General features: G+C 39.4%; 1 protein-coding gene across 3 annotated transcripts in view; it reads left to right on the forward strand.

Moving 5' to 3' along the window:
• Window positions 1–824: 824 nt before the first annotated feature.
• Window positions 825–24,721, forward strand: part of PTP4A2 (protein tyrosine phosphatase 4A2) — a 28,672-nt gene continuing 4,775 nt past the window's right edge. The window contains exons 1-4 of one of the 3 annotated variants that reach the window (XM_036081840.2): window positions 827–1,207; window positions 15,700–16,397; window positions 19,259–19,351; window positions 23,799–23,929. In XM_036081840.2, the coding sequence (XP_035937733.2) occupies window positions 16,302–16,397; window positions 19,259–19,351; window positions 23,799–23,929 (320 nt within the window). In that variant the 5' untranslated portion in view covers window positions 827–1,207; window positions 15,700–16,301. Of the gene's footprint in view, window positions 1,208–15,110; window positions 15,130–15,699; window positions 16,398–19,258; window positions 19,352–23,798; window positions 23,930–24,721 lie in introns of those variants that run through there. The other 2 variants (XM_078073483.1, XM_078073484.1) reach the window with 2 other exon arrangements.

Consider the following 24,721-nt stretch of genomic DNA (forward strand, 5'->3'; position numbering starts at 1 on the left):
AGAATACTGGAATCTCTAGGATAATCTCTGTCGTTAAGGGGGACATTTGGTTGGAAACCTTTAAATTCAGGATTTTCTCTTTATCAGGCATTTCTCATACATTATGTCATTGATACGTGAAAAGAGCCCCATGAGGTAGCTGAAAACTATTTCCATTTAATAGTTTAGAATACTCAGAAAGAGGAAATAACTTGCCCAAGAAGCTAGGTCCCCAAAGTTTGAATTGTGTGTGTGTGTGTGTGTGTGTGTGTGTGTCGCGCGGGGATGGGACCGGGAGAGGCGCAGAAACATCCTTCGCAATTGCAGAACTGCAGACGCACGCACGCTATTTATTTGGGGCCTCGAGGAAGGGCAGCCAAGAACTGAGCTGCCCTGGTTGTCACTTCTGAGTTGGAAATCCCCGAGCAAAGGGCTCGGTCGCCGCCCCGTCCCATCAGGATCTGGCCCCAGGCCTCACGGCTCGGGATGCCGGAAAAAGCCCTTCGACCTTGCAGGTCACACCGCGGCCGCTGGCCCTCGCCTCTGCCCAGGTGCGGATGGGATGGGGGGGCCGCGGCGTGGGCGAACGACTCCCCTGGCCACGTTCCGCCCCCTTCCCCGGTCACATGGACGCGCCTTCCGCAGCCGGGAGTGCGGAAAGGAACGAACCACGAGGAGGAGAAGGGGGAGGCGCCGAGGGCAGTGGGTCAGCGCCCCGCGGGGCAGTGGGCGGGCCCAACCGCCCCGCGAGCCGGCACGTCAGCCAGTCAGCGGGCGCGGGGGGCGGGCCAGTGGGCGCGCGCGCCGCGCCCCGCAGCGCCCCCTGAGGGGCGGCGGCGGGAGCTGGTTCCGGCTGCGCGCGCAGCGGTGGTGGCGGCGGCGCGATCGGCCGGGCTGTAACCGTCGTCCGTCCGGTAGCGGCTGGAGCGGCAGCGGCGGCCGGGCACGGCGCGAGGCGACGCCACAGGGCAGCGGCGGCAGCGGGGCCAGCGGCGGCAGCAGGAGACGCAGCGGCGGCCGCAGCAGCAGCAGCAAGACGGACTCGTGGACACGCGCCGCCGCCGCCGCCGGGCCGGGCCGGGTGTCGCGCGCCGAGGCTGGGGGGGAGTCGTCGCCGCCGCCGCCACCGCTACCGCCGCCGCCGCCGCCGCCGAGGTGACTGAGGAGAGAGGCGCCTCCTCGCTCCCGCCGCCGCCAGACTTCAATGCCCAGTCCCCAGCTCGCCAGCGTGAGTGCGCTCCTCCCGGGCGGCCCCCGCGCCGGCTCCCGGGGCCTCGGGGAAGGGGAGGGCGGGAGGCGCCGCAGCCATTAGTGCAGGCCCGAGACACGTCCCCGGAAGGAGGGCCGGGCCGGGCCGGGGGCGGGGGGAGCGCGGCCGGGAAGCGTGGAGAACGAGGGTGGGTGAGGAAGGGGGGGCCGTGCGTGTGGAAGAATGTGGATTGTGTGTGGGGGGAATGTGCGTGCCTGAGGGGGACAGTGTGAGTTGGGGAGAGGGCTGGGTGTGCATGTGGGGTGAGGGAAGACGGAGTTTGGGGGGGGGGAGTGTGGATGAGATAGTTGGGGGCCGTGTCCGGGGGCAGTGTGTGTGTGTGAGTGCTGGCAGAGTGGAGAGGACAGTGGGGGTGTGGGGAGGAGGGCGCGTGGGCGAGAGGGTAAATGGGGGAGAGTGAGGAGGTGGGAAGGGGAGAGCGTTGAGTGTATGGGGTAGAGTGGGGGAGTGTGTGGGGGGAATATGAGTGCAGTGTGAGAGAGGGAGGCTGGGGAGAGGGTGAATGGCAGATGAGGGAGCGTGGAAAGGGTGTGCCTGCGATTGTCCAGTGTGTGAGCGGGCATCCTGGAGGCTCCGCGTTGATCGTGATCGCTGTGTACGGTGGTGTCCTCGGTGAGGGAGTTCTTTCCAAGAGCGTCTTGTCCCTGGGTTCTTGGGTTCCAGTATGAGGAAACGGTATAGGAGTCTATGCCAGTGGCACTAGAGTCTTCTGGCTCTGGGATTTTTAAAAGAAAGGTCATGCTTTTTCGGGGGCGGGGGGAGGGTAAATGTTTTCCCCCATGTTTTATGACTGTAAATTTCTAAATTTGTCAAGGACGTGGTCGCCATCCCATCCTCGTCCGGCGCTCTGAGAGCTAACTAAAACAGTCTTGTCTATTGCCCAGGATCCTAGGCTCTTGCCTGTAGAGTGTTCAGAAGCATAGACTCTTTTGTAAAGTACTGCTAGTTTTTCAGGTGAAAGGTATTCTATCGTTAGGTAAATGGAAAAAAAATTTATTAGGTATTAGCTCTTTTCTACCCTTCTGGAGAAGAACTCTAAACAAAAATAATGTAACGTTGATGATGAAGAAGAACCAGAGGCTAGTTTATTATTCCCTGGAGTTTGTCAAGAAACAAAAAAAGTGTCTAGCAGTTCTAGCAGCACTGTAGGCAAGCTTGTCTCTTTGGAATCCCCAAACTGCTGGGTTAGAATATGGTAGTTATTTGCTGCCATGCTCTGTATTACAGAGTAGTTTCAGACAGGAAGTGAATGAAGTTATGCCTTGTTCAGTGTGCAAAAGGAAATTAAGTATACAGAATGACACATTTTTAAGGCTTCAGAATTACTTACCAGCATGCCATTGTGTTGGTGAAGATGGTGAAGATTGTTTGCCTGTATTCTAATCTTGACATTTAAAAAGTTGTTTCATATTGGATAGTGAATGTATATTATTATGGACTTTTGCCAGATTCTTGTGTTGTGGAATTAGGGGTTCTTGATAAAGAGTTCCTTGATAATGGATTTTACACTTTAATGATGAGAAGTTTCTTAGAAGTTGGGAGTCTTTCAAAGGGATAAACAAAGACGGCTGATAGTAGGCATAATAGAATTATAGGCCAAAACATTGATATGTAATTAGAAGTCAGAAATTATGTTTTTCCTCAATCATTAGCATGCTTTGTGCTTTCAGAAATACTGAATAGTATTGTTAACTAATATTTAGTGGGATACTGAATTAATTAGTATTAAGGGCCTACTATGCACCAGGTATTTTTATACACTCCCTTTATATATAATTCTCACACTCTAAAGGTGGTAGGGGTCCTCATTTGCATCTATTTGGCACATATTGAGTGGTTTCTATTTGCTAGGCACTTGGGATACAGTGATGAGCCCTCAGTGATTTACAGTGATGAGATGAAGAGATATAGAGACTCAAAAGGGGTTGAGTAACTTCTCCTAGGTCACAAGATAATAAGAATTGGAGATGGATTAAAAACCCAGGTCTGTCTGACTCCAAAGTCCTTGATTTTTCCACTATACCATTACCACCCTCGCAATAGGTTGTCTCACTTTGAGGTTTCTCAACCACACAGTGACCTAGCAGCTTGTACAGATGAGAAATGTTGAATTTAATGCAGAAGACTAGATGGCTGGAGGCAAGGGGATCATTTAGGAGATGCTGACTTGAGGCTCTTTGGGGCCTAAGCTAGGCTTTTATGTGGGTGGGGATTCTGCCTTGAAACTCTTGGGGCCCCAGGGTGTGTGCTTTGAGACATAATTTTTATGAGGCACCTGGGATATGTCTGGGAGAGGAAAGTCTGATTAAAGAAACCCAGCAGCCTTTTATGTTTTTTATTTTGGGGGAAAGAGGAAGAGTATATTTATTGGGGTAAGAGTCAACTAGAAGTTGTCACTCCTATGTGAAAGTCTTTCTGTTCAGCTGTATGAGATACTTGGGAGATTGTGAAGATCAAGTGAGAAAATAGATGTGGAAGCACTTTGTTAATTATAAATTGAACTACAGATTCAAAGTATTATTACTACTAAGACCTTTCCTCTTAGTAAGGCAACAGTTTGTTATATTTAGTAACTGGAAAAAGCTAGCGTTTAGGACACCTATACAAATGAAAAATTGTTTAGAACTGCTGAACTGGGTCTATTCTGACTCAGAACAGCAAAAGTCAAGCCACTCCCTCCATGAGTCAGTCAAGTAATATTTAATTTGAACTAACCAAATTTATAAGCAGAAACCATTTACAACATCATTGAACTGTGGTGGCACTAGGGAAGAGTAAATGTTTGAATGCTTTTGATACAACTTTCTTAAAAAGTTTGAAAGCCCCATATTTATATTTCCTTGAAAAGACATTTGTGTGAAGCAAGGTAAAATACTTACTTTTCTTAAGAGTTAACTCTTCATTCTATTTAACATTTTGTCTTTTAAAGGTGGCATTTCTGTATGTAGTAGTTATAGAATTTTGACACATAAAGTTTAAATTTAGTAGAGGTTTACTTAACAGGGTTTGTACTGTTCCTTTTTGTTGGAATGTGGAATTGGTAACCAGTGAAGCCTCTAGAAAAAGCATTTACAAATAAGATGCAGAAGAGCAGTACATAAATTTATAGCTGTTGCTCTTGGAAGAGCAAAACTTAAGTTAGAGTGAAACCCAAGTTAGCTCAGTTTGTTCAAGTGCTATGTAATCAGCTATACTACTTATAAAAGTTGGGGATCTTTAAAAATTTTGAGCAACTGGAAATCAAGATCCAAAATTTCAACATGGTAGACTTAGTTATGTTTATTGAGTAGGGCAGTGGTAGATATCTTGAGGTCTTAGGACACCTTATGAACTCCAGCATTATGCTTTAGGTTTCAACATTCTGTTCCTTGAGTCTTATAATGCTGAATCATAAAGCATCTTATTTAAAATTCATAATAATCCTTTGAGTAAGTGGCACTTTCAGTTGTACAGATAAGGAGATTGATTTATAGAATCAATTGTTGAATTCCAGGTTTTGAAATTGAAGTTAAAGATATCAGTAAATAGATGGCAGTAGATAAAAAAAGCTTCTCTTTGGGGCTTAAGGTACTTAAATCTCTTGCTAAACTTTATTTTTGAGTTAACTCTGCTCATTATATAGGAGTTTAGTGGACATTAAAGAAGTTGGCCTTTTTGTCTGAAATTTAGTTTTTAATTTTTTAGGGTTTTTGTTTTTTTTTTTAATAAGGATACTTCAGTTACTTGCATACTTTTTTTTGGTCTTTTGGGGATGTTGCTTTGAGATTTTTCTTAAGGCACTAGTTGGGTTATATAGAAACTGATGATGATTCTCTAAATTTATAAAGTGAGAGTCTGAAGTTGCAGTTCACATAATTTTATATCTTGGGTTTGTTAGTGAAGAGTGGATACCAGCAATTATAATTTTCTTGGGAAATGGTGATTTGAGTCTGTTAATCTGGGATGTTAGAAGAGCCTTTTATCGATTTTCATCTTTAGGGGTAGTATATGTATAGAGGTGTCTGGTAGCTTTCTCTAGTTTTGTTTTATTGACTGAACCACATTTTCTAGTTCCTTTGGCCACTGTCTTGGGACTTGCAGCCCTATAGGATTGCTGGGTGTAGAGCTCAAGTAGATATGTTCTTTTGTTTTGTGTTTTTTGCTCCTTGGAGTTGTAGAGGTCTAGGCTAAACCAGAAACTGTCACTACTCTAGCACCTCTCAGAAAGAAGCTGCACAGCCCTGCAGGCTCTGTCCATTTTCACAGTTACCCTGTGGAGTTACCAGGACCCAGGTGAGAAAATTACCTTCTGCACGTGTTAATGTGGTTTCCCCCGAACTATCTCTTCAATCAACATAGACTGACAGGGCACAGAATCTTTCCTGGAAAAATGACTATGAGGAGTTGACAGATTATACCAACAGTTTTTATATGATTTGAATACAAATGTTTTTTGTTTGCCTGCACTGATTTCTTACCCATAGGCTCTGTAACACAGCATCAACTCCATTGTCAGTGGCCTAGAAACGAAATCTCATCATTTGAGTATATATTTACATTGCACAACATTGCCTTTTTAAACTCTAGAGAATTTTAAGCTCTTCTCTGACCCTTTTTTTGCTAGTTGAGCCTGTTTTGAAAAAATATTTTGACGATTAGAATGGTCTTTACCTTTAGGGATATTTAATTCCTTTCATAGTATTTTTGGGTTGAAATTTCATTCTTCTCAGAAAATGTTAATTCTTTTGGCATAAAATGAACACATGATATATTTGCTTTAGCAGATCAGATAAATTGCTTTGTGTTTTTATTTCTGCAGTGGTCAAAAATGTTGGCTCTTAACTAATGTATCATTTGACAGGAATTCAAATTCAGTCTGCTTTCTTGTAGTCTTTTAGTTTTAGTTGAGATTTGAGCATAACTTTTTTTTAGTCTTTTACAGGAGACATTCACTAGGTTGTATCACCACAGTATCTGTAAATTGGATTTATATACATACATTGATGTTTATTGTTTTTAGTAGCAAAACAAATTGATGTGTTTTCTACTTTCTGTTATTGGTGAAAAGCCTATCATGAGGGAACAGAGTGACTGGTTAGTGCAGAAGGATATGAGTCATCGGCAGGATTTGTCAGCAAATTGAGAAGGATATGATGGAGAAACAATAGATTCTAGTGACATTATTCTTCATTCCACACGTGTGGTTACAAACAAGTTTCCTTTTGGTGATTGGTTTAAATTATTCAAATAACTTAGATCGTTCTAGATGAGGAACACTTCAAATTTAAGTCATAGACTATACCCTGAATTGTTTTTCTAGTGAAATGAGATCTTCATTTGGAGGTTATCAGCAGGTAGAATTTAGTTAAACTCATATTTGTTTACTAGGAAAAATAATTCACCTATGAGGTAGGAGTTAGTAAGTTGAGAGTCTATTTTTGTGAAGCTTGTTGTTAATTATGGAGCTGCTCAGTAGATCAGAAGATGCCCACCAATGTGGCATATTTGTTTTCTCTCATTGAGCAGAGAGTTGCTCCCTGACTACTACTCATACTTTTAAATTCCTGAGAGCTTTTATTGCATTTGAATTGGTTTGAAATTCTCAGCATGGTCAAGGCCTCCTAAGAGTTATCTAACCAAAGACTCCTTTCCTTTATCAGGCTACCACGGCCCTTCACTGTTTCTACAGTCATGTTATAAAAGTTTTACCTTTCCTCGGAAGTCCTAATTAACCCTACTCCATTTCTGCTCATACTTTGTGTCTTCAAAGTATATAGCATTAGTATGAAATTTTAATGTCCTTCATCAAACATTTTTCACTCACATGGATTCTCCTAGTATCTTGATCCTGGATAGTGTTTGTATGGTATGCGCAAAGAGCTCCACAATGCTTGTTGTAAGCTTGGATATGCTGCATTTTAGTATCATTCAGAGGTGACATATTGTCCTCCATCTCAGTATTTGGAGGAAGAGGACAAGAAAGATTAAATTTTGTATTCTTTAAGTGGGAAGAGAAGGAAGGCGAATCCATGTTGAACTAAGCTGGTGAGCAAAGAATAATTATCCCTTGACATGGCATTATAGAGGTATTTCACCGTTTTTACTTCACTTCCGTGTTTTAATGTGAAACAACTGCTTTCACTGTATGTTTTTTAAAGATTGTGAATGTTGTGTTTTACGAAAATAAACATCAAGCCATTATTGGACAATTAGTGGGTAGACAGTATATTTTAAAAGGCCACCAGCAGCTCCAAATAGAATGATTTGTGGTTCTTGACTGTTTATCTTGTATTATACTCAGTACATAGAGAGATGGCTGTGAAGTACAATGTGATTTATAAAAAGCAAGTTTAGGAGAGGAAGTGACGTGTAACTTAACAGGTTTTAGGGGAAACTTGGACCAAAATGCCCTAACAGCAGAAAAATTTCTGGGGCTCAAACAAAAGAATTTATGCTGACAAGATGTAATTTGGAATGTTTTTATTCTGTATCCTGTACATAGAGCGCTTCCTTCCCTTCTTGGTGGTGGTGGATATTTGAACAGGACTTTTGAATAATGCCCAATGCATTTGACAAAATGGGGAAATGAAAGAGTTAAGCTGACCCATAAACTGCTCAGCTCTAAAACATGTATTTTAAATAATGCTAACAATAGCCGGGAAGTTCTTACTTTGCATGCTGCTCCTGTGCTGTAGGTTATTTTGAAAGGTGATTCAAATAACCTTTTCCCAAGTATCTATTTTGCAACCTCAGGGAACTCACAGCTGTTACAGTCATTCTAACTGTCCTGATATAGCTTAGAAAGTATTTCAAAGTGGTGTTAACAGGATGAATCCAGGTGTCCTTTTGGATTTCCTTTCCTTTCCTTTCCTTTTTCCTTTCCTTTCCTCTTTTCTTTTCTTTCTTCTTTCTTTCTTTCTGGATTTTCACCACTGAATTTGCTTTTTTACTGTTGAAGTTCAGAATCTCAAATACATTTCTTTTTTAATGAACTAATAAATTTAGTGGTTCTGGATTAATGTATATATAGTGATGCTGGAAACTAAATTAAAATGATTAAGACTTAAATTGTTCTCCAGGAAAATTACTTAGCCTTTTGAGGTTAAAGGAAGGATGTAAGAAAAGAAGAAAACAAATACTAGAATTTAATTATGTGGGAATGCTGCTGAATTTGAGAGTTTTCATTGTATAAAGAAGGTTACCACAGTTATTTAGGAAAAGAATGTACTTAAACTTTATAATAAAGAAGCTTGGGAATCTTAAAGTGCACATAAACTAAAATCTTTAAGCATAAAGCCCATAAAGAGGGATAGCCACGATATCTTTGCCCGGAAATGAAAAGTGTGAATAAATAGAATCAATTTAATAGAGCTAAGTGTTTAGCTTAATTTTTAAAAAAATTCACTGAACTCAATAAGATTAATGCCCAATATTAGAATTGTGCTGGTAGGATTTTTAATGGTATTACTGGTATTCGAATAATTTTTAGAAAAAGTGAAAATTGGCCATAGTCCTGTTACCTTCATTTAAATTTTATTTATGGAAGGAAAAATAACACTTTTGGACAAGAAATTCAACTGGAGAATTGCTAATCTTTAGAGGAACAGTAGAGAATTGAAAAGTAAATACTTTCAAGTGTGGCATGAAAATATTTAATGCAATTTTTGTCATATAGTTATTTGTAGAGGTAGGAATTACTAGAAAATGACAAGTACTTCTAATCACTAGGGTACACACAAATTTGAAAACCACTCCCTTTTCATTTGAGTGGGAACAGGGCCCACAGGACTTCAGTAAATAACGGTCACTGTTCTCAGAAGCAGGTGCGATTGTTGGTTAATTGCTTTCCTTTCCTTTCTGAGTGGCAGGCCATGTATCTCATGCTGGTTCTGAAATGTTACGATATTTTCCCACCATCAAGGTCATAATTTCGTTTTATATAAGTGATTATTGATTTCTGTACTGGAACTTGATTCTCAAGTTCCCTCCTTAAATGAGGAAGTGGAAAAGTGGGAATAACCAAGAGAGTAACTATGAAACTTTTTTTTAGCAGTGAAGAGCTATTTTTAGCTTGTTTACAGATATTTTGGATCCTAATTTGTGTAGAATTTAATGATACCTCTTTCCTTATCAGCTCCCTGGGACTGTATATGGTAGGGGAGGGGAACTAACATTAATTTGAATTGTCTAAATTCAAAGAGCCAGATGTATACAGTTTTAGTTTGATGAATGCAACTAGAGGGATGAACAAAGATAAGTAGCAGAGAGAGTAGAACTATTATTTCCACAAGGCTCTGATGAGTTGGGAGTAGGTTATGAAAGATGAGTACGATTTCAGTTTGAGACCAGTTAACTAGAAGATTAATTAGCAAAGTTCGCTTTAATAAGTCTTTAAGATATATTTTTCCTCAAATGGTCGGAATGCAGTAGATACAGTAGTATTTTACAGACGAATTTTCCTACTTTTTTGCCTTGATAGTTGTGAGGATTTTATTGGTCTGTTGTTTGAATAATCTCTGTATTAAGTTAGGCTTCGTACAGTTCTTACAGTTACTCAGGGCCTTGACTCTTTTCACAGGCCCCACATCCAGTCTGTGGACAAATCTACTTTAAAGTGTATCTTTTTCTTTTTTTTAAAGATTTTATTTATTGATCTGACAGAGAGAGACACAGCAAGAGAGGGGAACACAAGGAGGGGGAGTGGGAGAGAGAGAAGCAGGCTTCCCGCAGAGCGGGGAGCCCGATGTGGAGCTCGATCCCAGGACCCTGGGATCATGACCTGAGTCAAAGGCCAACACGTAACGACTGAGCCACCCAGGAGTGCCCCCCCCCCCCTTTTTAAGATGTTATTTATTTGTCAGAGAGAGGGCTGTTCCTAGAACACTCCAAGCATGGCCCCACCTCATAACCTTTGCAACAGCTAATCCCTTTGCCTAGAATGCTCCTTCAAATATCTGTTTGGCTCACACCCTCAGGTCTTGGATAAAATGTCATTTTTTTCAGTGAGGCCTTTCCTGATAGCCTTATTTAAAATTAGAAGCCCTCTCTTTTCTGGCACTAGATTCCCCTGCTTTGTATTTTTCTCCGTAACAGTGGCATATTTTATCTTTTTCTGCCTTTAACTAAAATACGAGATCCACTCTGACAAGAATTTTTGTTTGTTTACTGCTCTTGCTGCACTTTAAAGATGCATAGTACGTGTCTAATAAATACTTGAATTATTAATAAATTCCTAATTAGTCAAATTGTAAGGAACATGTCTTAACTCTTCATGAGAATGAATTCTTTACTCTTGGTAGATTATTCATACTTATTTTAAGAGAGGTGCAGGTGTCTTTGTTAAAGTGAGATGAATTTGTTTTAGGAAAAAATTGTTGCAAGGTTTTAGCCTTATATGCAGTATAATGCTTTCATGTTGCCTGTTTGTACAAACCAAGCTGACTCAAATTTGCATGACTTCCTGTAGAACTTCTGGTAAGAAAAGTAACAGTAAATGTATGCCAACTTGTTTTTCCAGACTTTTGCTTTTAGACTTTTTTCTTAGATCTAGACTTCTTTATTGTGTATTTATATTATAATGTATTGTTTTAATTTAGTGAATCCTGGCATAACCCATCAAATTAGAGAGTTTATTGTATCAATTACTTTAACTTGGAAATAGAGAATTTCTGAGTGGAAAACTTGATGTGAGTGGATTGATAGGATTTTTAAAAGGATGCCTAATAAGTTTGGGTTGCCCTCAAATTCTCTGTATATTTAAACTTAGAATTACAGTTGCCATAGAAGAACCTGAATTTTACTCAATAATTTAATATCTTTTTTTTTTTTAAGATTTTATTTATTTATTTGACAGAGAGAGACACAGTGAGAGAGGGAACAGAAGCTGGGGGAGTGGGAGAGGGAGAAGCAGGCTTCCCATGGAACAGGGAGCCCAATGCGGGGCTCGATCCCAGGGTTCTGGGATCATGACCTGAGCCGAAGGCAGACGCTTAACGACTGAGCCACCCAGGCGCCCCAATAATTTAATACCTTTAACAAAGAAGAAAACTGTCTGGATTTGTGTAGGTATAGTCCTGCCCTGGGACCAAGAGTGACTTAGCTCTTTATAATCCTATGGTTATAGCACTTTCGAGAATGTGGTTAAATTGTAAATCATTGTAGGGTTTTTTATCACCCTAGAATTAAAAAAAAAAAAAGGTAATACATGTACATGGGAAAAGCAAAACATTTCAAAAGGGATGTATTATGATAAAGTAAATCATGTTTCTGGCCTCCAGCTCCAGTCCCCTTGACCCCGACAACCAGTTACCTCTTTGTAATTTTCCAGGTAGTTGATGGGTATGAAAGCTATACAACACTCACAAATATTTCTATATATACTGTTCATACTATCATGTGCTCTTTGCAGTTATTAGTGTCTCTTAGCCATCTTTCCATATTTCATATAGATGTGGGGTTTTTTTTTTAAAGATTTTATTTATTTATTTGGCGGAGAGAGAGACAGCTAGAGAGGGAACATAAGCAGGGGGAGTGGGAGAGGGAGAAGCAGGTTTCACACTGAGCAGGGAGCCCGACGTGGGGCTCGATCCCAGGACCCTGGGATCATGACCTGAGCTGAAGGCAGACGCCTAACGACCGAGCCACCCAGGCGCCCCTGTTTTATTCTTTTTAACCTCGGCATAATGTTCCACTTTAAGAATATATCATGATTAAATGATGGTTATTGTATTATTTCATGCATTTCGTTTTTGAGTCTCATCTAGGTTAGATGTTAGCACTAGAGTATTGACACAGGACATTTAAACTCTGACATACCTCTCTTCAAAGTTTTAAGTAGTCTCTGTTGTGTTACTGACTTAGTCTTAGTGGTAGTACACTATCTTAGCTTGGTTGGCTTCTTGCTCGCTTGTTCTTCCAGCCTCCTCCTCTTACATTCTTTTTCCTCTTTCCCATTCCTTCTTCTCCTTCTTAATTTAAAAGGATTTCTCTGTCACAGGCCATTCTTTCTAATCCTGCAGTGAAGTTATCTTCTTTGCTTAAAAATGCAAATGTTGCATAGGAAATGGGAATGTCCAAAATTTAACGTTTTAAAAGTTAGGTTCTATAAAAGATAAAATTACTTAATGTCAGAGAGACGGGTTTAGAAGAAAGTTTTCCTGTAAGATGTATAGGTGCTGAGTTTATGCTAAAACACAGGGCTTTAACTTTTGAGTACCTTCCAGCTGTGGTAGGTTATGATATTTTTTTACAGGCTGTTTGCTTTGTGTTCTTATGTCTGTTACAGGAATTAACATTAGTTTATCTGAATTTATAGGTGTAAGAGCATTTAACTTTTTTTTAAAAAGATTTTATTTATTTATTTGAGAGACTGAGATAGAGCATGAGAGGGGGGAGGGTCAGAGGGAGAAGCAGACTCCCTGCTGAGCAGGGAGCCCGATGTGGGACTCAATCCCAGGACTCCAGGATCATGACCTGAGCCTAAGGCAGTCGCTTAACCAACTGAGCCACCCAGGCGCCCAAGAGCATTTAACTTTTGATGAGTAATTGAACTCTTGGGGATGGGAGAAGGAACAGAAGCTTGTTTTTATCATGTATCTGTTAACATTAATAGAACATACTGTTTCATTTGGCGGAAATTCCTTTGCTGGGGATCTCAGTATGGTGTTAAGAATTGAAAATCTAATAATGAATTATCCTTATCCTTGAAAGTGGTCCTTCCAAAATGAGGTTGGAGGAAAAAGATGGGATAAAACTTGTTCTGTTTGCTGAGCGGACAAACACTGGAGAGTAGGTAGAAAACTTAATGCTAGAGCTGTAACCTTTCAAACCTGGCCATCACTACAAAGCAGGTCTTTCAGTGCTTTTACTCAGCTGACACACATATTAGCTGTGATAACATCATTAAACCAAAGGGATTCAAACAGGTTAGAATTTCCTTATGTTTTGCTTTTCACTGCATGCAAACCATTGTTCTTTGAGTGGTTACTTTAATAATTTTTTCTCCCCTTATTTAAGGTCACAGAGTTGCAGATCAACATCCAAGCAAATATTTGAAGAAAAGTTACAGCTACATGAAAAAGATTATGACTTGAAAAATATGTGGATACCTCCATAGTCAAAGCTGAAGGAAAAAATGAATAGAGTTAGGAGACCTGGGTTCTTGTCTTTGATCTGCTATTAATTAGTGATGTGGTCTTAGTTAAGTCATTTAACCTCTCTTGCTCACAAATATCAATTTGTTTTTCCTTTTTCTTTTTCTTTTCTTTTCTTTTTAAAGATCAGAGTCCTTGGTCTCTAAGTTTCTCCTAGCTTTAAAATTCCTTGACTGCACAGGGAGTACTCTATGAAATGTGTAATCTAAGGTGGCTGTTTTGGGGTTATATTTAGGAAAGTGATGGTATATATTTTTATTTTTCTTAGTTTGAGTATTAGAAGTTTCATGATTTTACTGTAGTGTATAACTTCTGCTGAGGTTTTGAAGTTCTTAGAATGCCATTTTGAATTTCGAATTTCTTATGTATCTTTCATATTTTAGGAACGTTTGAGTTTTGTGCTTGTGTCCATGGTAATATTGGCACAAGTATGTAACTTTAAAAATACAGTGCCATAAGAATATCATAAAAAGACTTGTGGATAGAATAGGTTTGAAAGTTTGTAAGCCTTGGTTCTTTCTTAATTGTATTTTAGTTTCCTCCTGAAATGGTTCTATGGTACTTATCTTTCATGTCTTTTTCTATCTGGTCACAATCATCTTTTCAGAGACTACTAAATAAGCATTTATTGGTGCATTAGAGAAGAGGCAAGTGAAAGAACTTAGACCTTGTCCCTATTTCCAGAGCTATCTATTTATTTATGAAGATTTATTTATTTATGTAATCTCTGCACCCAACATGGGGCTTGAACTCATGACCACAAGATCAAGAGTCGCTTGCTCTACTGACTGAGCCAGCTAGGTGCCCCCAGAGCAATTTATGATTATGTTGATACTCTGACTGAGCTAACTATAAAGATTACTGTGTTTCAGTACAGCAAGCCCAAAATAATATTAAAAATTCTGCCACTTTTCTTTCTCATCTTGTTTTTGGTATGGGTAGGAGAATGTTGTGTGAATCAGTGACCTTTAGATGCTTTTGTACTCTTGAGATAGTGATGTGATGTGAGAAATAGTAAAAAGGTAAACTGGACTAGGGGCACCTGGGTGGCTCAGTTGGTTGAGTGTCTGACTCTTGATTTCGGCTCAGGTTGGTGATCTCGGGGTCATGAGATTGAGCCCTGCATCAGGCTGTGTGCTGGGCGTAAAGCCTTCTTGAGATTGTCTGTCTTTCTCAAAAAATTAAAAAAAGGGTAAACTGGACTAGAAATGAGATGATGGGATTTATGCATTAGTTGAGGCAGCAGGCATTACAGTACATTGGAAAGAACATTGGACTAACAAGACATTCACCTTAGACAAGTCACTTCACTTTCTGATCCTCTTTCCTCATTCCTTGTAGGTAGTAACAACGACTTAGAGTTGTAAGGGAAATAAATTAATTTTTTGAAAAGTACTTTATGGACTAGTGTTATAATTGGGGGCCAATGCATATACTTTGGATAGAAGGAATTACATCCTCAAAGTGGAATTTTGGTAAATGCCCTTCATCTACTTACAGATGTATCTTATTTTATTTTATTTTCTTAAGATTTTATTTACTTGACAGAGAGAGAGAACACAAGCAGGGGAAACAGCAGTGGGAGAGGGAGAAGCAGGCTCCGACGCGGGGCTCGATCCCAGGACCCTGGGATCATGACCTGAGCCGAAGGCAGACGCTTAACCGACTGAGCCATCCAGGCGCCCCTACAGATGTATCTTATCTTAAGCAAAGTGTATATGTGAAGGACTTAACCATCACAGCAGAAGAGTAAGATCATTGTGAACTTTATGAAGAGTCTGTGGAGGGAAGGTTTCTTTAAGGATCTTTTAATAAATCTTTTAAATGAATTTAAAAATAAGGTCACTTAAAAATGACTTGAATGGGGCATCTGGGTGGCTCAGATGGTTAAGCGCCTGCTTTTGGCTCAGGTCATGATCCCAGGGTCCTGGGATCGAGCTCTACATCAGGCTCCTGGCTCAGCGAGGAACCTGCTTCTCCCTCTCCCTCTGCCTCTCTCCCTGCTCATGCTTTCTCTCTCTCTCTGTGTCTCAAATGAATAAATAAAATCTTAAAAAAAAAAAAATGACTTGAGTTACAAATAACCTAACAGAAATTTTGTTGAACCCCCTTTTGAAAAAGGAAAGACATACTTTTGAATTTTCTGACTTAAAACTCTTGGTATACATTTTTATCCTAGTCTTCGTAGATGACAGTAATTTAGAATTAGTGGCATTTCAGATGTCTTTGGACTCACGGAGAACGTATTCTTGACTTTGAGCATCATGTTTACTGTGCTGTCAATCTCCAGTTCATTTTACGTATGTTTTTCTCCTCTAGGTTTTTCGTTGGAATATACGTTGCACATTTATGGCGATTCTGAGCGTGAGGGCAGACTTCTGCCAGGCTCAGCACAGCGTTTTCGCTGACAAGTGAGCTTGGGGGTTCTATGTGCCATAATTAACATTGCCTTGAAGACTCTGGACACCGAGACTGGCCTCAGAAATAGTTGGCTTTTTTTTTTTTTTATTGCAAGCATATTTCTTTTAATGACTCCAGTAAAATTAAGCATCAAGTAAACAAAAGTGGAAAGCAACCTACACTTTTAACTTGTCTCACTAGTGCCTAAATGTAGTAAAGGCTACTTAAGTTTTGTATGTAGTTGGATTTTTTTGGAGTCCGAAGGTATCCATCTGCAGACATTGAGGCCCAAGTTGAATTTGGATTCAAGTGGATTCTAAATACTTCTGCTTACCTTGAAGAGAGAAGCTTCTTAAAGAATAAACAAGTTGAATAGAGAAAACACTGATCAATATTAGGCATTTTAGTGGTCTTTTTAATGTTTTCTGCTGTGAAACATTTCAAGATTTATTGATTTTTTTTTTTTTTTCATTTTCCCCATCACACCCACACACGCACGCTCACACTTTTTATTTGCCATAATGAACCGTCCAGCCCCTGTGGAGATCTCCTATGAGAATATGCGTTTTCTGATAACTCACAACCCTACCAATGCTACCCTCAACAAGTTCACAGAGGTAAGATTGTAGTATGGTCTACTTTTTGGATTGATTTATAGGTAAAGTTACAAATGAACAGTATTATGAAGAAATCTCTTAACACAAGGCCATTTATTTCATGTTTAGAATATGGATGGTCATCCTACCAATCTTTGTTTGAATTGGGTTGAATTAGTTACAACAGACTTTTAAAAAAGAACATTTATGGAATTTGGGGAGACCTTAGAGATTATCTAGTAGGTTTTTTTTTTATATCCTTTCTACATAGTTAGCAGTTCATATTTTTAGTAATAAAAATAATTAACATTTATTGAACTCTTAGTATATGTATCCAACATTGCAATAAGCAGTTTTATGCATTGTATCATTTACTACTGAAAATAGCCCTATGCGGTATAGGTACTGGTATTATCTCCCTCCTACAGATGAGGAAACTGAGTTTCAGGGCAGTTTGGTAATTTAGTAATTTGCCTAAAGGTACACAGCATATGGTAGAACTGTCTCTTGACTCAAAAACCCGTGTCTGCCTCAAATATTCTAGCCAGTTTTGATAAAAACCTACTCCAGACCTACTTAGCAATAGTAAACATCATATACAAGGGTCAGAACCTTACAGGGAGGAGAGGTATTATAGGTAACATTTTTTAAAAACTTTTTTATTGTTACGTTAATCACCACACATTACATCATTAGTTTTTGATGTAGTGTTCCATGATTCATTGTTTTATAGGTAACATTTTTATGTCAGATCCTTCATTTTCTCTGCTATATTTATGGAGTAGACTTAGCTGAATGAACTCCTAGGGATTATTAATCTACCCCTCGCATTTTACAGATGGCAAAACTGAGTTCAGAAGAGGTTTTGACTTGCTTAAGGACACAAATATTTACTATAAAAATTTCTTTTTTTCTTTTTTAAATTTTTTTTTTAAGATTTTATTTATTTGCGAGAGAGAGAATGAGAGACAGAGAGCATGAGAGGGAGGAGGGTCAGAGGGAGAAGCAGACTCCCTGCTGAGCAGGGAGCCTGATGTGGGACTCGATCCCGGGACTCCAGGATCATGACCTGAGCCGAAGGCAGTTGCTTAACCAACTGAGCCACCCAGGCGCCCTACTATAAAAATTTCTATAACCTTTCCGTGAATGGCAACTATGGAGTTCATTTTAATAGGATTTTATCTGTATTTTGAAATGTTTTAAAATTACTGACTGCATGTAATACTAACAACTTTCCTGAGTCTGTTTTAGAAGAAGGCCTTTCTGTGAAAAATAAAGTTCTTTAGCAATTAAAATAACTTTACTCTTTAGATAATCAAATGATGGATGGACACTTCTTGTAGGATGTCACTATTCCTGCTCTTTATACTTCTAATTCCCAGAGCTTCTTAACTTTGTGTACACAGTGTACAAGTTGATTCCAGGCCTGTGTGCCCTTAGGTTGTTCAGTCATCTTTAAGCCTGGTTGAATTATGTGATACTATTTTCAGCCTGTGGATTCCTTGGTCATAGACTCCAAAAGTGGCAGAGGCCACTGTCCTGCAACTATAAAAAGATGTTGGTGGCCCATTGAAGATAGGTGGTCACTGGATTAGGCATTACAGTAGGAAAAGTTTTAAAGGAGCAAGGCTTCTGGCTGTTGTAATGGTATGTTTGTTGGCTTTGTAATATACCACTTTTTAATCTTAATTTCAAGATTACTTTTGTTTCTTTCATTTTATCTTATTTTTTTAAAGATTTTTAAGTAACCTCTACACCCATTGTGGGGCTTGAACTTTAAAACCTCAAGATCAAGAGTTGCATGCTCCACTGACTGAGACAGCCAGGCGCCCTACTTTTGTTTCTTTAAATTAAAAAAGCAATAAGTACTTACTGTGTAAAAATCAGAAGATACACATAAACAAAAGACAATTTGAAAATTCTTAACTCTTAATACCTGGCTTCTGGATGTTTTTCTCTGCATATATGTGTATATTTATTTATATATATATATAGATAGGATCACACTCTCTCTCTCTATATTTTTTAAAGATTTTTATTTATTTATTTGACAGAGACACAGCGAGAGAGGGAGCACGTGCAGGGGGAGTGGGAGAGGGAGAAGCAGGCTCCCCATGGAGCAGGGAGCCTGATGCAGGGCTCGATCCCAGGACCCTGGGATCATGACCTGAGCCGAAGGCAGATGCTTAACGACAGACATCCAGGCGCCCCAGGATCACACTATATTTTAAAAAAATCTTCCCCCAACCTTTTTAATATTATTTTTATAGCTGTCATAGTGTCCTGTATGGATGTGCCATACTCTGTAACTGTTCCCCTGTTTTGGACCATTCATGTTTCCATCTTTTTACCATTCCAAACAGCCCATGCTGAACACACTGGTACCTAAATCTTTGGGTATATCTTTAATTACTTTGTTAGTATAAATTCTCAGAAGTAGAATTTCTAGGTCAAAGTTTATATGTGCTTTTATAGTTTTTGTGATATGTTACCAAATTGTCCTTTATAAAGGTAATTGTGTTGATGCTTCCACTAAGCTTGAGTGTCCATTCTATATGTTGCCACCATGAGAATGATTTTTTTTTTTAAAGATTTTATTTATTTATTTGAGAGAGAGAGAGCACAAGAGGGGGGAGCGGGAGAGGGAGAAGCAGACTCCCTGCTGAGCAGGGAGCCCGATGTGGAACTTGATCCCGGGACTCCAGGATCATGACCTGAGCCGAAGGCAGTTGCTTAACCAACTGAGCCACCCAGGCGCCCCATGAGAACGACTTTTATCTTTGTCTAAGAATGATGTCTCATTGCTTCAGTTTATAATAGTACATTTTCAAAGTTTTGGTTGCAGATTCTAAAAGTATGTTCCCTTATATTCTTCTTTAAAGGAACTTAAGAAGTATGGAGTGACAACTTTGGTTCGAGTTTGTGATGCTACATATGATAAAGCTCCAGTTGAAAAAGAAGGAATCCACGTTCTAGTGAGTGTGTAGTGTTTTAATTTTTCACTACAAACAACTAGTACCTTTTAAACTTAACTATTTTTAAAACTGGGCACTCAGTAGTATGCTTTTTTAAGCTTATAGGAGATACAGTGTTGATAACAATCTTTAAAAATGTTTGGATTGGCAGTTTTGTCCATTTGTGCCCTTGAAGTTTATATATGCAGAGTATTTTCAACAAATGAAAAGCAAAATTGAGTGTACACTTATTTCAAGAAAATGGAAATTTGTATTTTATTTTCTCTAGGAAATTATTGCAATATTTAGCTTTTGTATCTAGGCTACTGGTTTGAATCTAACTGAAAGTAATTTCCATCAGAAATTCTTAAGTCACATGGAAATACAGTTGGCCCTTGAATGTGGGGTTAGGGACACCAACCCCCACATAGTCAGAAATCCACATATAACTTTTGACTTTCCAAAAACTTAACTACTAATAGCCTACTGTTAACCAGAAACCTTACCAATAGCATAAACAGGCCATTAACACATATTTTGTATGTTACATGTATTATATACTATATTCTTACAATAAAGTTAGCTAGAGAAAAGAAAATTTTATTTAAAAAGAGAAAATACATTTATAGTACTATACTGTGTTTATTGGAAAAAAATCTGCATGTAGGTGGACCCACACAGTTCAAACCTGTGTTGTTTGAGGGTCAGCTGTATTCTGTCTGATTTTGCAAGTACTAATTAGTTACTATTTCGTGGATAACCTATAGGGGACAGAAAGGCTGGAGAAGAGGTTAAGGGAGAGGGAGAAGGCATAGTTTCTGATACTTTGTGGTAGGTTCTAAGAAGGTTTTCAGTTTGAACATGAAGTGATTGGAATTATTTTAAATTCCTCCTTAGTCCCTAAATACACTATTTCATTTATTGGAAACAGGAGCCTCAGGTTAGGTAAAATTTTGTACCTTCTTGCCTAAATAGTTGTCTAAACCGCAAGAGCATGTAATGAAATGACCTTGTAGTCTTAGGTGTCTTAGAGTTCTTTGATTTAATCGTGGGAAGACAGTGTTGTAGGAAGAGAACTGGAGAGTTTTTAAGTAGTTGTTTAGGAAGAAAGTAATAAGATACTGGTACAAGGTTATGTTCCTATTTTTTATTGAGAGGTAGTTCTGTAGTCTTTATGCATTGGTCAGTAGTTGGGAAGGCAGTTCATGCAAAGAAAATAAATGTCCTGTTGGTAAGGCAGTTGTCTCATATCTGATCCACAAAGTTTCCTCACCTCCATTTTGGTGAAAACAAAAAACTAAATAGCCAAGCATTATGTTTTTTAAAAATGTATTTTAATAGAATGGTATGGTAGTAATTTGCTTTCATTCCCATTTCTAAAGGACTTTAAGGTGCCCTGGCTGGAAATCACTGGGGATACATATAAACATGTATAAAACGTAACCCTGTGTTTAAAAATATAAAAACAAAATTTTAACTTCTGAAACTAGGCTGACTACGAGTTCTTTTTCCTGTATTGTGAGTATGTTCTCCAGTGGGCAGATGAGAAATCAGTTTGTTTTGACAGATGGCATGTGTGAGAAAATGAACTGTGGATTGACTGTAGTTTGTTTGAATTAATAATGTTGGTAAACACCTTTATGAGATAGAAATGAACTAAAGCTTTAACTTGAACCAGTTTGTCAAAGATAATGGTAGGTCTGGGATTTATTCTACACCTTTAAATCTACACTTTCGATTTAAGTAGCTGTGATCAGATAAAATTAAAGGTCTAACTTAAACTTTTAAACAAGAAGGACATTTAGAATTAACCTTGGAATTTCTTTGCTTTTTCCAGAGATTTTAAGTGGATTGTTAATCTACTTTTGCTAAGTGAAGAAGGTTTGGAATACTTTATAGATTTTATTTATTTATTTATTTTAGAGTGAGAAAGAGAGAGTGCGAGTGTGGGGGGAGGGGCAGAGGGAGAAGAGAGAAAGAATCTCAGGCAGACTCTGTGCTGAGTGGGGAACCTTATGAGGGGCTTGATCTCATGACCCTGAGGTCATGACCTGAGCCGAAACCAAGAGTCAGATGCTCACCTGACTGAGCCACCCAGGTGCCCCTGGAATACTTTATAAGAGGTTGTCCCCAAAATAAGACCTTACAAATCTTTTGACTAATGTTCTTGCAACTCAGAGGCATATTGGAAAAGACTAACGGTGGTTTCAGTTGTCACTTTGAAGTTCAGACAGTTCTAAATAATTATTTTAATGATTTTTTTTATTTGACAGAGAGAGAGATAGCAAGAGCAGGAACACAAGCAGGGGGAGTGGGAGAGGGAGAAGCAGGCTTCCTGCGGAGCAGGGAGCCCGATGCGGGGCTCGATCCCAGGACCCTGGGATCATGACCTGAGCCGAAGGCAGACGCTTAACAACTGAGCCACCCAGGCACCCCTTTAATGATTTTTTTTGATAGAAACTGCTTTATATGAGTAAGTGAAGCATGTTTCATATTATTGTTACTTAACTGGGTGTATTTTAGGGAGTATTAGAGGAAGTAAGCTCTCAACTAAGGTACTTGCTTACTGGTTTTACTGCTATTTACAGTTAAACTTAGTGACATTTGTAATGATAACACTGACAGCCCTTTAATTATGGGGTGTAGTTGACAAATCAAACATAATGTGTTGTCACGGCTAATGGGCTACATGAAGTGTTCTAGTGGTGCCCATAATGAGTGGAGAATCAATTTAGTGCTTTGTCACTTTTCTTTCTCTAGCATCTTAAAGTGTCCTCATCCAATCTCATTAGAATAATCTTATGTTTTAAAAAAAATTCCCAGCGTTTTTGCATTTCTGTCCTTGAAGCTAGATGGGAGAGAGGGAATGCAAAATGTGAATTCCCTTCCCCTCGTTCTTTAAAGCTGATTTATGTTGGTTTCTTAGGCCCTTTTGCCAGGTAGAAAGGAAGATAAACCCTGCCTATATGCACATGGGGTTGGTCTTAATTAAAAAACAACCCAAGGGGCGCCTGGCTGGCTCAGTCAGTAGAACATGCTACTCTCGATCTTGGAGTTGTGAGTTTCAGCCCCACGTTGGGGGTAGAGATTACTTAAAAACACAAACATACACAAATCGATGAATATAAAAAGAGAAAGGGATATTTGAGAAAAAGGTCTCCATTTGCTCAGGACCCTATCATGTGGCACTTGTGCTTGTTAGATGGGATCTGTATAATTTAGGCAGAGCTTTAAAAATATTTACTACTTGGTTATTTATTTATTTATTTTTAAAGATTTTATTTATTAGAGCGTGTGCACAAGTGGGGGGGGGGCAGAGGGAGAGGGAGAAGTAGACTCCTCACCAAGCAGGGAGCCAGACACACGGGAGCCAGACACACGGCAGAGGGAGAGGGAGAAGTAGACTCCACACCAAGCAGGGAGCCCTGGGATCATGACCCAAGCTGAAGGCAGATGCTTAACTGACTGAGCCACCCAGGTGCTCCCCTCCCCTTTTTTAAAATAGACAAGCACAAAGATGGTAGTATATTTCTGTTATGATATGCTAACTACTGGAGATTTCTTATGAGAGAGCCTTTCTCTAAAGAAAAGGCATCATAGCTTAGAACTATTTGGGGGATAATCCTCAAAATATTCGTAGAGATCAATGAGATACTAGTTGGTATGCTTCTTTGCCAGAGTGGACCTTTAAATTATATTGACAGGTGTTGTATTCTCTCTTACTTTGCCGAGGCCCTAATTAGAGTTTTCTCTATAATGTCTAATTATTGCTTTATTCAGATAAAATATTTGAAGAACACTAGTTTCTTATCACTCTGATAAGAGATTTCTGTAAGATAAAATTAGATGCTTACAGTGCTGACAACATGTCATTGAGAAGGCTGAGTTCCTTGGCACACATGGATTTTGATCTTAGAAAAAACTTTTCAGCAGTGATGAGAATTGTGTTATTAAGAATAGGTATATATTGGGGGGCCTGGGTGGCTCAGTTGGTTAAGCATCTGCCTTCGGCTTAGGTCATGATCTCAGGGTCCTGGGATCTAGTCCTGCGTCGGGCTCCCTGTTCAGCAGGGAGTCTGCTTCTCCCTCTCCCTCTCCCTCTGCCCCTCCCCCTGCTTGTGTGCTCTCTCTCTCTCAAATAAATAAAATCTTAAAAAAAAAAAAAGAATAGATATGTAGGGGCACCTGGATGGCTCAGTCGGTTAAGTGTCCAACTCTTGATTTTGGCTCAGGTCATGATCTCAGGGTTGTGAGATTGAGCCCTGCATTGGGCTCGGTGCTGGGCGTGGAGTCTGCTTAAGATTCTCTCTCTCTCTCTCTGCCTCCCTCTCTCTACCCACCCCCTAAAAAAAAAAAAAAAGAAGAATACAGTTAAGTTAGATCCACCCTGTGTTCTATACAGCTATTCTGCATTAGATACTATCCTGCAGAAAATAACAATTTAATGTAAAAGATCTTTTCTTTCCAGGATTGGCCATTTGATGACGGAGCACCACCCCCTAATCAGATAGTAGACGATTGGCTAAACCTGTTAAAAACCAAATTTCGTGAGGAGCCAGGTTGCTGTGTTGCAGTGCATTGTGTTGCAGGATTGGGAAGGTAAGCTCTTACCTTTTTGTCCCAGAATTCATTATCAAAAATTTAACTTTGGTAGAAGTTTGTATTTATTACACCAAATATTAAATTGCCTGAAGGAAAAGAAAATGAGAGCAGAAGCTGGTGTAATGGTTTTTAAGACAGCTTTTTGTGTTTCGTGGGTTGTCTGATTCTGGTGCCCATAATAGATTTAGTGGATGATGGCTCAGAAATTGTTTTGAAACTGATTTAATGTAATTATCTTATATTTGAGCTAAAAATTGGTTAATTCAGTGTGAGTTTTTATCCTTATTATTTCACATATTCAGAGGCTTAGGTCTTTGAAATGGGCAACAAAATTAAAATAATTTTAGATTCTGAAGAATCTATATGTGGTTAATTTTGGATTGAGATGAATGGGAAGTTAATAGGTGCAGAGCAGATGGCTGAACTTTAAACTTCTGAAAGGAGATGTATGGAGAATGAAAAGTAACTTTGATTTTAAAACCTTTTTCCTTGAGCATTGCATGGAATGGTGTTGCAACACTCTCATCAAGAGCAGATTAAATGCCAGTTTATGATGTGCACTTTGACTCAGAACATTAGTGCAGGCTGCTGTTGCCTCAAGGTGGTGGTGACTCAGGTTATTACCCCTGCTCAGCCCTTTTGTTTGCTCTTTTCCTTTTTGTGCAGTTTAGTATGGTACAGTTTCTTCTTCAGGGTCAGAAGTTCCAGTCCTTATTCTGAAGGGTGAAGGTAGTGTTCTAACTTGACTTGGGCAGTTTGGTAACTGGTAGCTATCCTAGCAGGTAGTCC

This window comes from Halichoerus grypus, chromosome 5 (assembly GCF_964656455.1).
Source record: "Halichoerus grypus chromosome 5, mHalGry1.hap1.1, whole genome shotgun sequence".
NCBI lineage: Eukaryota > Metazoa > Chordata > Mammalia > Carnivora > Phocidae > Halichoerus > Halichoerus grypus.